The 15,981-nt window shown below is 47.7% G+C and overlaps 1 protein-coding gene across 1 annotated transcript in view; it reads left to right on the top strand.

Moving 5' to 3' along the window:
- TAOK1 (TAO kinase 1) overlaps positions 1 to 15,981 on the top strand; it is a 67,601-nt gene that overhangs the window by 36,135 nt on the left and 15,485 nt on the right. The window contains exons 5-17 of the mRNA XM_083715064.1: positions 2,086 to 2,131; positions 2,818 to 2,914; positions 4,350 to 4,463; positions 5,432 to 5,523; positions 6,476 to 6,569; positions 6,951 to 7,032; positions 8,172 to 8,339; positions 9,327 to 9,530; positions 9,676 to 9,813; positions 10,789 to 11,025; positions 11,765 to 11,893; positions 13,143 to 13,346; positions 14,670 to 14,909. Coding sequence (XP_083571190.1) covers positions 2,086 to 2,131; positions 2,818 to 2,914; positions 4,350 to 4,463; positions 5,432 to 5,523; positions 6,476 to 6,569; positions 6,951 to 7,032; positions 8,172 to 8,339; positions 9,327 to 9,530; positions 9,676 to 9,813; positions 10,789 to 11,025; positions 11,765 to 11,893; positions 13,143 to 13,346; positions 14,670 to 14,909 — 1,845 coding nt within the window. The remainder of the gene's footprint in view (positions 1 to 2,085; positions 2,132 to 2,817; positions 2,915 to 4,349; positions 4,464 to 5,431; positions 5,524 to 6,475; positions 6,570 to 6,950; positions 7,033 to 8,171; positions 8,340 to 9,326; positions 9,531 to 9,675; positions 9,814 to 10,788; positions 11,026 to 11,764; positions 11,894 to 13,142; positions 13,347 to 14,669; positions 14,910 to 15,981) is intronic.

Raw genomic sequence — 15,981 nt, 5'->3', positions numbered from 1 at the left:
TCTAACTGAAGCGGCATAAGACATTTGCTCTTTTGTATAGATTGCTCATGAAATATTTCATTAGTTTTCAGCCATTTCTTGGCCACTCTTTATTGAGAATTGCAATATGGAAGGCCTTTGTGGTCTTTTTATCGGCTTCCCAAAGCTTGTGGCCCTTCAGGTGTCTCGGGACTCCCAACTCCCAGAAGCCAGAATGGACAGTGGTCAGGGCTGATGGGATTCCAGCAGTCTCTGGGAGGCTGTATATACTTCACCACCCGTGCTCTACACAATGCCCCATAAAACCATCATCTAGCTTCACTTTAAGGCTCTGGGTTCCTAACATACCAGGGTGGGTGTGCCTAGAAACCACCAGTCCAAAGTGCCCCTTTAGCCCTTGTTCAAATTTAAGCAAATGTGGAAGCAGCTTTTCAGTCTTCCTCCAACAAGGCTCTCACAAAGTTGCAGTCCAGTTGATTACTTATTTGGAAGTAACCCCCCCCCCCACCAAAAAAATCAGTGGGTCTTGATTCTACATAAACATCTGCTGGAGCTGGCTGCCGGTGAGTGAGCCTTCTGGATGATTGGCTAAATCCCACGTGACACAAGTAAGAGACCAAACTTTCAGCTGGTTTCTTGCCCTCTTAAGCCAAAAGCCTTTGAAGTTTTTTCTCCCCCATTTGGCCTGAATTTCTAGTTATAATGCCCTGCCTGCGTGATAGGAGATTTATCGATTCCTCTGGAATTTTAAATCCTAAAGAAATACAAAAATGTGTTCTCTCAGCTTCAACAGAAAGGGGGCAACTTGTGCAAAACCCAAATTATAAGCCTCTTGCTGGCATCCCTGTGTCTGTAATGTCCCTAGGAGAGGAAGTCCCACTATAGAACTCTTGGATTAGGGAGGGTAGGCACAGCTCAGACAGCAGAGCAGAAGCTTTGCATGTTGAAAACCCCAGTTTCAGTCTCCAGAATCTCCACTGGACAAAGGCGCTGTGCAGAAGGCTGGGAAGGACCTTTGGTGTGGCATAAGCCTGCTTCCTAGGGTTAGTGGAGCCCCGGGCTCCTTTGGCACAAAAGGTAAGACCCGAAGAAGAGCCTGGCTGGAGCAGGCCAATGGCCCATCAGATCCAGCATCCTTCTCACAAGCGCAACCAAATGCAAGCAGGACCCCAAGCATAAGAGCACTATCCTCCTCCTGTAGTTTCCTCATGTGAGTGAGATATGAATTTAATAAATAAAAATATCAGCTTGGGGCCAGGATACCTCCCTTACACACCCAACAGTTCAGTGCACCCGGCAGGAGTGGGCATCCCGCAGGTCTCATCCTATCAGGAGCTCCATTCTGCACAGTCTTGAAACTGGGCCTTCATTGTGGTGGCACCTGCCCTTTCGAACGCTCTTCTGATGCGGATCCCACAGGCACCTTCTCTGCAAAAGACACCTCCCCTTTTGACAAGCTTCTGAAATATTTATCCCATTGGTGTCTGTCTTGGGGATGGAGTGGATTTTATCTATGTGCTGTTGTTCTTTTAAACTGTTCATATGTTTAAATCTGGATTTTTTTTAAAAAAATCATATATGCAGTTGGTTTTCTATGCGTGTAACTGTCCATATGAATCCTGGAAATGAGTTCAGGATGCCTCATAGGAGGCACTTGTGAAACACAAATGAAATAAATAGCAATCAACATGAGGAGAGAGAGGGGTCATGTTCCTGAAGATCAGGATAAACGTGCCTTTTGTGAGACACTTTAAAACTTTGGCAATGTTGTTCCTCAGTCAAATGGACAGGTGGGCAAGGGCTCCTCCCGGTCATTGGAGGTCGACAGTCGGGGCCCTGCTGACACATTTCTTTGGGACACCTTGAGGGAAACTTGCTGGCAGAGACAGGCTACCTCTGTATGGCTACCCAGTACAGAAGCCATGGGGAAAGACTGGAGAGGGTTGGTCCAAATAAAGCTTATGGACTGCCTGCTGAGGAATGTGGGGGTGGTGGGGTTCTGTCTGAGGAGCAGGTTGTCATGAGACCCTGTTATAGGGTGTTGGGGTGCCACCCTTGCCATCTGAAGCGCTTGCTAACACTTTCCCCCCCTTCTGCCCTATACAGCTTGTTATGGAATACTGTTTAGGATCAGCATCAGATTTATTAGAAGGTATGTTCCTCTCAGTCCCTTTGATTGCCAGGTGATCCCATGCTGTGTGGAAGGGAGGAAAGGGGAGGAAATGCCCCATAGGTATATTTTGTGGAGCCAATTTTTCAAAAAACGATGGTCTTTTCCTGCTGTTTCCCTTTCACCAGTCCCTTCCCCAATCAGGCAACTTCCCCCTATTTGATTATGTAGAGTCTTTGGCCCTGATTGGGTGGCCCCTGCCTGGTGCTGCTCAGCAAAGGGATGTAAACCCACAAAATGATTTTGTAAGGGGGCAAGGCCCACCACACTAACCTAATTGTCTACCTTCTTAAAATGCTGGATGCTTCCTTGTAGTAGCCTGATGAAGCAAGGTGAGCTTTCATTGTGCTGCTATGTGAGAACCCCTGATAGTGGCTGGGGAGAGGTTAACCTTTTACAACCTTTTTGCTCATTTGTTCGTTTGTGGAGGCTTGTGATGTGACAGATTGGATGCTGATTGTCAAACTGATATTTGGGGAAACGCAGGCAGTAAAGTAACTTGTGCCGGCTCTTGAGTTCATCTCAGGGCACACTGCAGACTGTCTGGTTCCCCAATCCACCTGGCCCTCTCTGTGTTGTCGCCTACCTTACGGGCCTGGTCAAGTCAACAGCATGCATATTCAGCCTGTCCCTTCCTGTTTTGCTAACTGAGTTTCTCTTTCCTCAAGTCCATAAAAAGCCATTGCAAGAGCTGGAAATTGCTGCAATTACCCACGGTGCTCTCCAAGGTTTAGCATACTTGCATTCTCACAACATGATCCATAGGTAAGTCCTTCCTCACGACATCGCCAGTGGTGTCCGCTTGAATTTAACCTGTGTTTATGGTTTCTCTGGGCAAAAAGCTCGTGGTTTTCTAAATGGGGTGGCTTTCCCTCTTTTTTCATCAAGTGTACAGAGAACCTGCAGTGATAACTTGACTTAATAGGGCAGACACATACATGGGATAGGGGTGCGTTTGTGTACAGGTCACTGTGTGTTTTGCGTTAAAATTCCCCAGTGCAGATCTAGAGTCTTTAGAGACCCCAACTACCGCTGCCTTTGTCAAACAATTAAGCAAATAAGGTGATAAAAACCCAACTCAACTTTCTTCAGGCAAATATGAGGAACTGCAGTTTTGCTGCTGCTGCTGCTGCTGCTGCTGCTGCTAATAATAATAATAATAATAATAATAATAATAATAATAATAATAATTTCTTTATTTATTTGTACCCCGCCCATCTGACTGGGTTACCTCAGCCCCAGTGTGGCTTCCAGCATATATAAAAACATAGTAAAACCTTAAACCTTTAAAAGCTTCCCTATTCAGGGCTGCCTTCAGATGTTTCCTAAATGTTATATAATTACTTATCTCCTTGACACCTGATGAGAGGGCATTCCACAGGGTGGGTGCCACTACCAAGAAGGCCCTTCTGCCTGGTTCCCTTCTGGATTCACTTCTTGCAGTGTGGGAACTGCCAGAAGGCTCTTGGAACTGGATCTGTGTCTGGGCTGATCAATGTAAACAAGGGGTTGATTTATCAGAAAATAATCACAACACACACTAATTGTATCCAGTGTTAGTCATACTTATTAGAATAGACCATTGAAATGACTAGGTGTGACACGCCCAGGGCTTTTAATTTCAGGTTGGTCTGCTTTGAGTATAATTTACTTAGATATGACCCTCTAAGCTTTACTGGCAGCCTGAACTTGCAGTGACTTTGAAGGACATGAGAAGATTCCATGTCTTGGGCCCTGTGATTGGCAACCTGTCTAGTTCAACACCCTCACAGTGGCCAACCAGATGCTCCAACAGGAAGCCTGCCACCCCATGGTTTTCTTTGAGGCTCCACAGCAGGGTGGACACAGGATGGGTTCATTGGTTCTGTTATTGGGGGCAGGATTGCAGTTAAGGCGCTCACACCCCCCTTGCCACTGTGTTGGTTCATCTTCCCTAGATGTTTTGGGGTGATGCTAGTCCTTCCTTCCTTCTTCCTTCCTTTGCTACAACTGTGTTTGTATGTAATCTCTTCATGGCAGGGGTGGCCAACATGGTGCCCTCCAAATGCTTTGCACTATAACTCACGAGTCCCAGCAGGTGTGGGATGTTGGGCATTGTAGTCCTACAAGATCCATGAAGGGTGGCGGCACCGCAGCTTGGCTGTTCCTGTGTTGGGGCCAGTAAACAAGTGTGCCATATTGACTTCTATTTGTTCCCCAGAGACATCAAGGCAGGAAACATCCTACTGACGGAACCAGGCCAGGTGAAACTCGCTGACTTTGGATCTGCTTCCATAGCATCTCCTGCCAACTCGTTTGTGGGGACACCATATTGGTAAGGAAGGCTTCAGCACTGGTATTGCTGTGGGAGTTAATGGTCTTACATGCACGGCAGGCAGATTTCTGGATGGCCCTTAAGGTGGGCTGGAAAGGAGATCACTTTGGTGCCAGGTCTATCATTCCAGGGTGTAAATATTGGGGTCTGGCAATGAGTCGTTTCCCACTTGCCAGCACATCGTCCCCCTTTAGTACTTTCTGAAATAGCTTATGAAGACTGGATAGGAACATAGGAAGTAGCCTTAGTAATACTAAGACCTAATGTATACTTAGTGAGACCTAACTCAGCATTGTCCCCCACTGATTGGCAGCAGCTCTCCAGAGTTTCAGGCAGGGGGGTCTCTTTCTTACCTGGAGATGCTGGGAATTGAACTTGGGACTTTCTGCATGCAGAGCAGATGCTCTTCCCCTGAGCCACAGCCCTTCCCCTTAAGGTAGAGGTAGGCATGAGCACCTGGGAAAAGGGCCTCTGCCCCACCTGCCTGCCTTCTTACAGCCAGTCAGCTCCACCTGCCATTGACTCTGGCTCTGGTTCCACCTGCTGTCAGTCATCCTGCCTTCCACCCTACCAGTCCCAAGGGACACCCAGTTGCCATTGCATCTTTCTCTGTCCCCTCCTGATTTCTCCTTTCCCTTCTCCTGGTGAAGATTAAGTGACTCAAGAAAATGATGTGGAGGGAGAGGACAATAAGAGAACGTCAACATGCAAGGCATATATTATCTCTCTCCCTGCTCTGCCATTTCAGGAGCCCTCAGCCCTGCTGGTGTTTCCTCAAGCAACTACATAGCATCCTTGGGACCCCAGGCCTTCAGATATACTCATATCCCATATTGTTTTCTCTACACCTCAGGCTAGTTAGTGTTGGTTAGTAGTCAGTGTTAGTCTTCATCCTAAAGGGCAAGGCAGAAATGGTCAAGGATTTTGGTGAGTGGATCTGCTAAGCACCTTAATTTTTCTCTCTTCAGGATGGCCCCGGAAGTGATTTTAGCCATGGATGAAGGGCAATATGATGGTAAAGTCGACGTGTGGTCACTTGGGATAACGTGTATTGAATTAGGTAGGCCATGTCCGCCTGTTCGAGCTCTGACTTCTCCCAGTCACAAGTTGTGCATTTCTTACTACTACTACTGCTACTAATAATAATATACTGCTTGCTTGCCAAAATGGCTTCTAAGTGGTTTTACAAGTGTAAAACCGTTTACAAAAATATATCCCCACAGAACTAAAATACACAACAAAACAATTTCATCAAAACATTAAAAAGCACCCATAATTAAACTGTCCAATAAAACAAACCCACTAAAGCAGCATAATAATTAAAGCAGTTTAAAACAGCAGTTAAAATTATTAGATGAGGAGTTTCAGGTCAGGAAATCAAGAGGATTGCAGTCTAAACAGGTATGTCTTCAAGAGCCGGCAGAATGCCAGTAGTGATGAGGCCTCTTGTATTTCAGCAACACTGGTCCTTAATTATGTGTTGCCCCATCTAAAAAGATTATTTTGGAACTGAGAAAGATAGAAAAAGAAGCAACCAAAGTTGATCAAGGGCCACACTTCCAGGTTTGTCGCATTCATAACCCGAAAGTTATGTATCCAGAGTGGTACGTAACTAGAGGGTCCACTGTATTTGAATTTGGGGTTAGAGTTCCACACAGCTTCTAGTTAAACTATGGAACTTTCTGACATAAAAGACAGCGATTTCTTAGGTGGATTTTAAAAAAAAGGTTTGGTAGAAAGCAGATATGTCAGTGGTAGGGCTGTGCAAAACATTCATCAGTTTGGAGAAGGCCCCCCCACCCCACCCCTTTGGCATTTGGGTGGCTCATTTGGCCATTGAAAGTGCAACAGTCATGGTATTTCCCCCTCTGCTGCAGTGAGGGGCGGGAGGGTTTGGCAGGTGCAAGTGACCTTGTTCCATCTGGTTCTGTTGAGGATCAGGCACAGGCCGGCTGGGGCGCCACCAGTTGCTTCCCCCTCCATTAAGCAAACACTTTTTTCTTTCTGTGCAGCGGAAAGGAAGCCTCCCTTGTTTAATATGAACGCAATGAGTGCCTTATATCACATAGCGCAGAATGAATCCCCTACACTCCAGTCCAATGAATGGTGAGTGAATGGCCGAAGGAGGAGAGGTTGCAACACGTTTTGGGGTCAGTTGCCTGGGTTTTGGGATCAACGTACCTAAATGGGTTTATAAGTGAGCACTTTGGTGATTTATTTATTTATCTGAGCAAAAATGAAATTTGTTAGATCCATCACAGCAATGCTTGCATGAGAGCAGCATTTGCCATGTCAAATTGTAATGGTGGGCGGTTGCCTCTCCTGTGTGTCCAATTTCCGCAGTGGCTTCTGGTCCCTCGGTTCCGGCTGCTGTGTTTCCTCTGATGATCCTGCGCAAGTGATGTGTTGACATGGGCAAAAAAGGCTGTGCTTGCGCCCTTGACTAAACAATAGCTTAAAACTTCTGTTTTTCCTTACCCTTTATAGGTCTGATTATTTTCGAAACTTTGTAGATTCTTGCCTCCAGAAAATCCCCCAAGACAGGCCTACATCGGAGGAGCTCCTGAAGGTTAGCTTGACTTCCTTTATTCTTCATCTGTCAGCAACCCCCCTTCCACCCAATATTAGAATCGCACATGTCGGTTACCCTTTCTGTCTTGTCTTTCCATGTTTTTCACATACCATTTTCTCCCAAAGCCTAGCAGAACCTGGCTATTTTGTGACCTGATGGTCAGTACTCTGAGCCTTGTAAGTTAACCTTTCAACATCCCTCCATCCCTCCTCTTAGCAAACTTGTCAGGCCTCTCATTCTTGGGGCTTCCCGTCTTCATATGTTGATACCAGTACACGGCCTCCTTACACCTTTGAGTTACCTATTACGTGTTAGTTAACAAACGATCTACCTTTTCCCTCTTCATCTATTTACATCACGTGTGTGTTTCTTTTATATGTTGTCCTCCCACCACCACACATGCGTGCAAGCAGGCTTCCCATCTTACTGCTCCCATGTTTTTCCTTCCCCTGACACAGATTGTGTACAAGTCACCTGCTGCTTTGAAAAGGCCATTCTGTTTCTCTTTCCCATCTTCCCTTTAGATGTAATTTCATTTGCTCTGCTGACAGACAGCAGCAAGTACCAGTAAACCAGGGCGGGGGGTGTTGTTCACTATTGATGGAAGTTCTTCTTCACTGCAAAGATGCTTTCTCTATTTACATTTATTTTTAAGCAAAGCCCATGGAGCTGCCTTATCCTGAAGCTGCTGCAACTGGCAGTGGCTTACTTGGATCGTGGTCTCTGTCATCAGCTGCTCCCTGAGGTTCTTTTTTCTTTATGGACTGACCCAGTGCAATATTGCGCTTCCAGACATCCTAAGTCATAGAATCATGGCTAGAGTTTCTGATGGTGGTGAGCTTTTATCTAAACAGGGAGTAAACATACTGGAGCTCAAGTGTTGGGTCTCTCTGCCTGGGACCCTCCAGTTGAGCAGTTCTGCATGCAGCTTCCCACAGGCCTTTGCCAGGCCAAGGGATTCCCTGGGCTTCAGACTGATGGAAGCCTTGCCAGACCATCTCTGCAGTCGGCACCTACATCTTTTCCCAGTCCAGGAGAACACTTTGCCTGTAGCCATGGCATGCTGTGGTTTGTGGGCAGAGCCTGAGGTCACAGGGCACTGACACTCCCCTGCCCGCTTGTGTCTTCTGCTGCAGCACGTGTTTGTCCTCCGGGAGCGCCCTGAGACAGTGTTAATAGACCTGATCCAGAGAACAAAGGATGCAGTCAGAGAACTGGACAATCTTCAGTATCGCAAGATGAAGAAACTCCTCTTCCAGGAGGCGCACAACGGTCCCGCAGTGGAAACCCAGGAGGAAGAGGAGGTAGAAGCAGAGGCTGGGCATGGGGGGTGGGGAGGAATTCTTCACCAGCCTTTTACTCATCGCTGTGTGGTGCTTGCTTCTGGCATCGCCGCCACGGTCCTCTTTCCCAGCAGCCCATTCATATCTCCATCTAAGCTTAACCTGCATCTTGGGATATGTCCACCATAAACTGCCATCTGCAGTTTCGGCGAGTGGCTTGCCCTGCCCCCCTAAAAACAAGGTTATGAATTTTAACTGCCGACAAGCTACGGCCTTCCCTTCCATCATGCAACAAGGCTTTCCTCCTCCTGCAGTTTGGCTAGCACAGCCTTCACCCAGCCTGGAGCTCTCTGGGTGTTTTCAACCACAGCTTCCATCAGCCCCAGGCAGCACAGTGCTGGAGCCCAAGGGACTTGTAATCTCAGACACTTGGAGGGCATCAGGTTGGGTGAAGATTGCCTGAAATAGCCGCAATTAGATGTGGCTTGTTTGCAAGAGTCGTGTTTTAAAATTGTAGCAGAACAATCCTTTCTGGTAAGTTTTGGAAAGAGAGCATTGCTGAATCCAAGCCTGTTGGATTCTCACCTGTGGCAAAGGGCAGTGTGTGTGTGTTTGCAACTGTAAGTTCTGCTCTTGGTACAATTCTCAGTATTATACAACTTATCTACATGATTCCTTTCTTTGGTATTTTCCTATAAGATTGAGATCAAGAACTGAGCATTCTGTATGAGGACAGCCAAGCAAGGAAATTTGAACCCATGTCTTAATCCTGATGTTCTTGTCCACAAACACCTGCCTAGTTTGTGAAACTGGCTAATGACCGGCAGACCCAAATGACATTCCCCCCCCCAAAGGCTCAAGGTCTTTCCTTGGCTAGCTGTAAAGCTGAACATTCAGCAGGGAAGAGATCTAAGTGCTGCCGCCTCGCTGGCAACGATTCTCATGTTACAGCTGCAGTGGGCTGCCCTGCTAAGAACCCTCTGTGATGTTCTCCCCTCTTCCCTTCAGGAGCAAGACCACGGCATGGGCCGGACGGGAACAGTGAACAGTGTCGGGAGCAACCAGTCCATCCCCAGCATGTCCATTAGTGCCAGTAGCCAAAGCAGTAGTGTTAATAGTCTTCCAGATGCCTCGGACGACAGGAGCGAGCTGGACATGATGGAGGGTGACCACACGGTGATGTCCAACAGCTCCGTCATCCACTTGAAGCCGGTAATTCTTACGGCAGCCCGGAGAGGGCATGATCTGTGTCTCTTCCCATGGCCCACCTGGAGCCAAAAGGGTCAAGAGGTTTCTTTTTAAATCAGTCAGCCCCACTGATGTTTCTTCTTCTCCTCCTCCTCCTCCTCCTCCCAAGGACGAAGAAAACTACAGGGAGGATCCGGACCCCCGATCGAGAGCGTCGGAACCCCAAGTGTCTCCACCCCAAGTGTCTCGCCACAGATCCCACTACCGCAACCGAGAGCACTTTGCTACTATACGCACAGCGTCGCTGGTAGGTTCAACTCTCTCTTTGCGAAGCGGGTTAGGCCCTTGGCTAAGTGTCATCTTGGGGCTTTTCAGGGTTTTTTTTTATTATTTGTAATGCCTGCTCTGAGTAACATTAGATTCAACTCATAACAGCCATAGTTCAGTGGCCAGCTTAGCAAAAACAAGGGGCAAAGCCAATTTCTGTGGGGGGTTTTTAGTAGAAACCTTTACATTACGTTTAATGGGCAGTTGTATCAGACTCTTTATCCTGCAAGAAAGTCCTGTAACATGAACACAATGATAATTTTTAAACTTGAGAAAAATGCTGTTTTGCTTGGTTTTTTAATATAAAATGTTTTTGGGTTTTTTTGCGAAAGGAGGAGGAGATCTGGTTCTCTAACACGTTGCTTTTCTAGATGCTTGCTAGCTGAGGGGTCCCCCTAATATTCCCCATAACAATTCATTCAGCTGACATAGGAAGGAAAGAGGGAAGTAGAAAGCTGCCTTATACAGAGTCAAACCATTGGTCCACCTAGCTCAGTACTGTTCACACTGACTGGCAGCAGCTCTCCAGGGTTTCAAATAAAAGGTATTTCCCAGCCCTACCTGGAGATGCCAGGGATGGAGCTTGGTGCCTTCTGCAGACTAAATAGGGGCTCCACTGCTGAGCTATGTATCTTCCCCTAAAAATACAAGAAGATTCTAGTCCTCATAGTTATGAGTTAAGGGCTGATTTAATAGGAACCTAGGAATATGCCTAATACTGAATCAGACTGTTGGTCTATCGATCTCAGTACCATCTACACAGAGTGGCAACATCTCTCCAGGATTTCATACCTGGGAGACGCTGCCAGGCATCAAACCTGAGACTTCTTTGCATGCCAAGGATGTGTTTCAATACTGAGCTGTGCAGCCCATAGGCCTGCGCTCACGTGCCTTGGGGAACGTCTCCTCCTCCTCCTCAGAGTTGCTGTGGTCTGTTTCCCCGCCCTCCCTGCAGGTGACGAGGCAGATGCAGGAGCACGAGCAAGACTCGGAGCTCCGGGAGCAGATGTCCGGCTACAAGCGGATGCGGCGGCAGCACCAGAAGCAGCTGATGGCTCTGGAGAACAAGCTGAAGGCCGAGATGGATGAGCACCGCCTACGGCTGGACAAGGACCTGGAGACCCAGCGCAACAACTTTGCGGCCGAGATGGAGAAGCTCATCAAGAAGCACCAGGCGGCAATGGAGAAGGAGGTAGGGGGCAGCTGCTTCCGCACAGCTTCTCCGGTAAGGGTTGGGCAACACAAACCCACCATGAGATAAAGCCTAACATGGCCTTTGCTCATCCTGGTGCCCTCCAAATGTTTTTCTTTCTTTGTTTTATTTCATAAAGTTTATACACCTCTTGATTGTTAAATGAAAAACCTTCAAGGAGGTTTACCGCAGAAAATATGTATTGTAGATCATTTTACTGCTTTAAGACTTTCAAAAAGTTAAAATGACAGTAGACTAAAAGCAGATTAAAACTTACATCAACTTTCTAAACATCTGGGTAGGAATGTTTTTTGTAGGTGCTGAAAAGAGGACAGTGATATCAATAGGCAAGGAGTTCTAAAGTGTGGGTGAGGACACACTAAAAGATTCGAGTTCTTACAAATGCAGAACGGGTATTATGTGCCACCTTTACCATTATATGGGGTAAGGCAATCTCATAGGTGAGCTGGTCCTAAGTTGTTAAGGGCTTTCTATACTAATAGCAGCACCTTGAACTTGGCCCAGGAGCCAAAGGGCTGGTGGGAGTTTTCCAAAATAGCTGGAGGGCAGAGGTTGGCTTAATGCATTCTCTGCTCGTGTCCAGAGTGTCTGTGTGTGAGTAGGCAGGCCTGTGTTACCGTTTCTGCATTTCAAGCATATCTGACGATGCAGACACTGTTGCCCTTGGCTGCCCCCTGAGCCACTTACCGCTCTCTCCTGGGCCTTTTCTCCTGGGTAGGCGAAAATCATGGCCAACGAAGAGAAGAAGTTTCAGCAGCACATTCAAGCCCAGCAGAAGAAAGAGCTGAACAGCTTCCTGGAATCCCAGAAAAGAGAGTATAAACTGCGCAAGGAGCAGCTCAAAGAGGTAAAGCTCATCTCTTAGAAGGTGGTTGGGGGGGGGGGGAACTGATGGCAGCAAAAGAGCATTCATCTAGTCACTGGTCTGATTGGCAGTTAGAAAAAGTTTGCCTTTTTGTACAATTAAGACAGTTATTCCAGACGCTTGTGATCACTAGCACTTTTGCTTAGCAGGGCCTTTTGAAATAGTGGTGGCAGCTGTTGATTTATTTATTACCTGCCCTTCACCTTAAGGTCCCAGGGCAGGTTACAGCATTAAAAACAACATTAAAAACAACTTGCAACCTTAAAAATAAAAAAAAAACATGCACCTCAACTGTCAAAAGCCAGGATGGAAAAGGGTGCTTGTCCTGTTTTATAGAGGTTTGACTCTTGCATTGTCCTAAAACCCATTTTTTAAAAACCCTTCTCTTTTCTGGGACAATGTCACTGCTGGCATTCCTATAATATTGTACCTGGTCTAGCTCAGCCACTCATGCAGAAATTTGCCTATTACAGGCTGTGCCTGTGGAATGGAAGGCCTGTCCTCCAGCAATGATTCCTCTGTTCCCATAGATGTTTTTATCCTGAGTGTCCACGATGGCAGGGAACCCTCCGTTGGCAGAATGTCCCCTTCTTGCTGCTGCTCTGTTCCGTTGAACCGTGTGTGCCCTTATCTCTGCACTCCTTGCAATACCAAAGGATGCCGATAGAGAGGAGCCTTCTCTCTCCTTCTCCCCTCCTCCCATCTTCCTACAAGCCAAGCTAACTCATTTTATTTATTCATTTCATTTGTATGCCGCTTTTCCACAGAGCAGTTTATGACAAAACAGGAATGCATTTCAAAACAAAAACAATGTCATAATAATATAGCAAAGCAACACAATAGCAAATATGTTGTCATTTAGTCGTGTCCGACTCTTTGTGACCCCATGGACCAGAGCACACCAGGCACTCCTGTCTTCTACTGCCTCCCGCAGTTTGGTTATAGCAAATATAATACCAAACAACAACAACAAAAAACAAACCTTCAGTACTACAAATATAACAAGATTCCTTAAGCAACATCCACCAACCAATAGCAAAAACAAGGAAACAGAAACAGCAGAAAATAGAAACAGCCCCTCCCATTGCGTTGCTCACAGTCCTCCTGCAGCAGATTATTCTTCTAGGGCTTCCAGGGGCAGCAGGTGGGGCAGCAGGCAGCTCCCCTCCCATGTCGTTGCATTGAGCTCTGCCCCCTGTGACGGGAGACCACCTGCTCTTCTTTCTTCCAGGAGCTGAATGAGAACCAGAGCACTCCCAAGAAGGAGAAGCAGGAGTGGCTGTCCAAGCAGAAGGAGAACATCCAGCACTTCCAGGCGGAGGAGGAGGCCAACCTGCTCCGGCGGCAGCGGCAGTACTTGGAGCTGGAGTGCCGCCGCTTCAAACGGCGGATGCTGCTGGAGCGCCACAACCTGGAGCAGGACCTTGTCCGGGAGGTGCGTAGGAGGGCCCATGACCCATCTAGCCCAGCATCCTTTTCTCACAGTGGCCAAATAGGTACCCAAAGGGAAACCAGCAAAGAAGACTCAAGCACAAGAGTGCTCTCCCATCCTGTGGTTTCAAGCAGCTGGTGTTCAGAAGCATTGCTGCTGCCTCTGCGTAACCACCTTGCCTAGTAGCCATCAATAACCCTCTCCTCCTCCATGAATTTGTCTAATACTCTTTTAAAGCACCCAAGTGGGTGGCTATCACTGCTTCCTTCAGGACTGAGTTAGCTATGCACTGTGTGAAGAAGGACTTTAAATTTCCTGAGTCTATCTTTATACAATGCTCTATTGTAAAAAAACAAAGCAAAACAGAGTGGTTTACTAAACAGATAAAGCAATAGCATTATCATAACCAGCAAGAACAATTTATTTTTTTGAAAAGTTATTAAACTAAAAACAGGTTAAACCATGCAGCAGCGTTCTAGATATCTGGATAGGCTTGTCTTAATAAGAATGTTTTTAGAAGTTGCCAAAAAGAATACGATGAAGGCACCTGCCTGATAACAACAGTCAGGGAGTTCCAAAGTGTGGGTGCTGCCACACTAAAATATCAAGTTCTTACATATGCAGATAGGGTGTTGCACCTGTAACAGTGCTGGATCTGCTGAAGGGGTTGAGAGAGCAAAAATGGGGTAAGGTGATCCTGAAGGTTTGACTTGACCTCTGTCCAAAGAGTTCAGGGCACTGTGCAGCAATAATCAAAACAACCAGCCCAACTGCAGATCAGGGTTGGAGGAAAACTGTGAAAGGATAGGTAAACTTAAAAATGCAAGCAATGGCCATTACAGATTGAGCAGCGAGATTGGTGGTTGAGTAAAATAGCCACGTTTTAGGATGGGCAGAAGCAAGCCACATTTCAGAAGTACTCTCTCAGATCACAAGTCATAATTGTTCAGATTTATAAAGCTCTTCATAGCCAACAGCCATTGATTCAGATAAAATGGGATAAGGTACTTTAAAAACAAGATGAAGAACAATAGATCGGGATGGTGGTTTGTAGCTCAGATACCCTTTTTCCCAAAAGGGTGATTGGACATTCATGGGAGTTGAGTCTGTTGGCAGCTCTTAGCTGCGGTAGTATAATGGAATACCCATGCGCAGAGGCCATCTATCTCTGGCTGCGAGGGGACAGCTGTCCCCTTCCTGCCCTCCCCTGGCAGCACCCTTTGCCTCGAGCTCTCTGACCCAGCCAGGAAAATGCTTGCCTGGTCCTGATGTCCCCTCTCCTTGCTTCCCCCCAATGACTCCCCCCCCCTTCTCCTTGCGTCTCAGGAGCTGAACAAGCGCCAGACGCAGAAGGACCTGGAGCATGCCATGCTGCTGCGCCAGCACGAGTCCATGCAGGAGCTGGAGTTCCGGCACCTCAACACCATCCAGAAGATGCGCTGCGAGCTCATCCGGCTCCAGCACCAGACAGAGCTCACCAACCAGCTGGAGTATAACAAGCGGCGGGAGAGGGAGCTGCGGCGCAAGCATGTCATGGAGGTGCGGCAGCAGCCCAAGAGCCTCAAGGTGAGCTGGTTCAGGGGGTGGAGGTGGGCAGCCCTCTTCCCATTGTGTGTTGCGGGGAGGCACTGCCCCTATTGAGCCCCTGGGAAGACATGTTTGTTTCCTCAAGCATTTAGTCTGCAGGCTGAAGGGCTGTTCCAGCAGCCCCTTACTTGCTGCCTTCTGGTGTCATCTCCCCCTGTTTCTTGGGTTTAGAAACCTCTGGGGCTGTGTGATCCCAGGCTGCCTTCTGAGGCTCATCTCCTTTGCACAGCAAGCTGCCTTACAGCGAGCCCAGCTCATTGGCCCATCTATCTCAGTACATTGTGTACAGTGGCTTTCCAAGGTTTCAGGCAAGGAATCTTCCCTAGCCCAGCCTGAAGATGCTGTCAAGGAGTCAAGCTGATTCTCTACCACTGGGCTGCAGCCCTTCCCCCAGCTCCTCCTTCCCAGCTGAGGCAGAACCCAAAACTTGCCCCTGGTGCTTTGCCTACCCCAGAAGATAGATGAGTGAGGAAGCCTCAAGCCGATCGTTCAGCCAGGAGTGCCAAGGGAAGGAAGAGTTGCATTGCCCACCCAAAGGAGGCCCAAGGCTCCAGCCGTCTTGCTGACTTTGCTTCTCAGGAACAGAAAACTGGTTGAGGCACATGGGCCATGCATCTCTCCCTCTGGCTTGGGCAACTGACCAGAGGCAGCTCTCTGCACCTTGGTGACCCAGATCCTGTGCCAAGGAAAGCCCAGCTCGATGACCTGTATAAATTATGCAAGTTGAGCGCATTTCAAATTTCCTCCTATTTACATAATCCCGTCTTATCTAGATGGTGTTGGGCAGTGAGGAGAGCAGGCAGCTCTCTGCAGGGCTCTGTTGCCTGCCTTCCCCTTTGGTCTCTGGAAATCTGACCCAGCTTCCTCTCTGTCCCCCTGAAAAATATATGTGCTGCTACCAACAGGGTGACAGGCTCTTCAGGCCAGAAACTACTGTGTGGCAGCAGAGGGCTGGCAGGCTGGGCCTCCCTTTCATGATGTTCTGTGTGACCACAGTTGAATGTTTTAAGTGGGCCATAGCTCAGTGGCAGAGCGCCTACTTTGTATGCAG

The sequence above is a fragment of the Podarcis gaigeae genome (assembly GCF_964106915.1).
Source record: "Podarcis gaigeae genome assembly, chromosome: 15".
Taxonomy (NCBI): domain Eukaryota; kingdom Metazoa; phylum Chordata; class Lepidosauria; order Squamata; family Lacertidae; genus Podarcis; species Podarcis gaigeae.
This window is presented reverse-complemented; position numbering and strand designations above follow the sequence as displayed.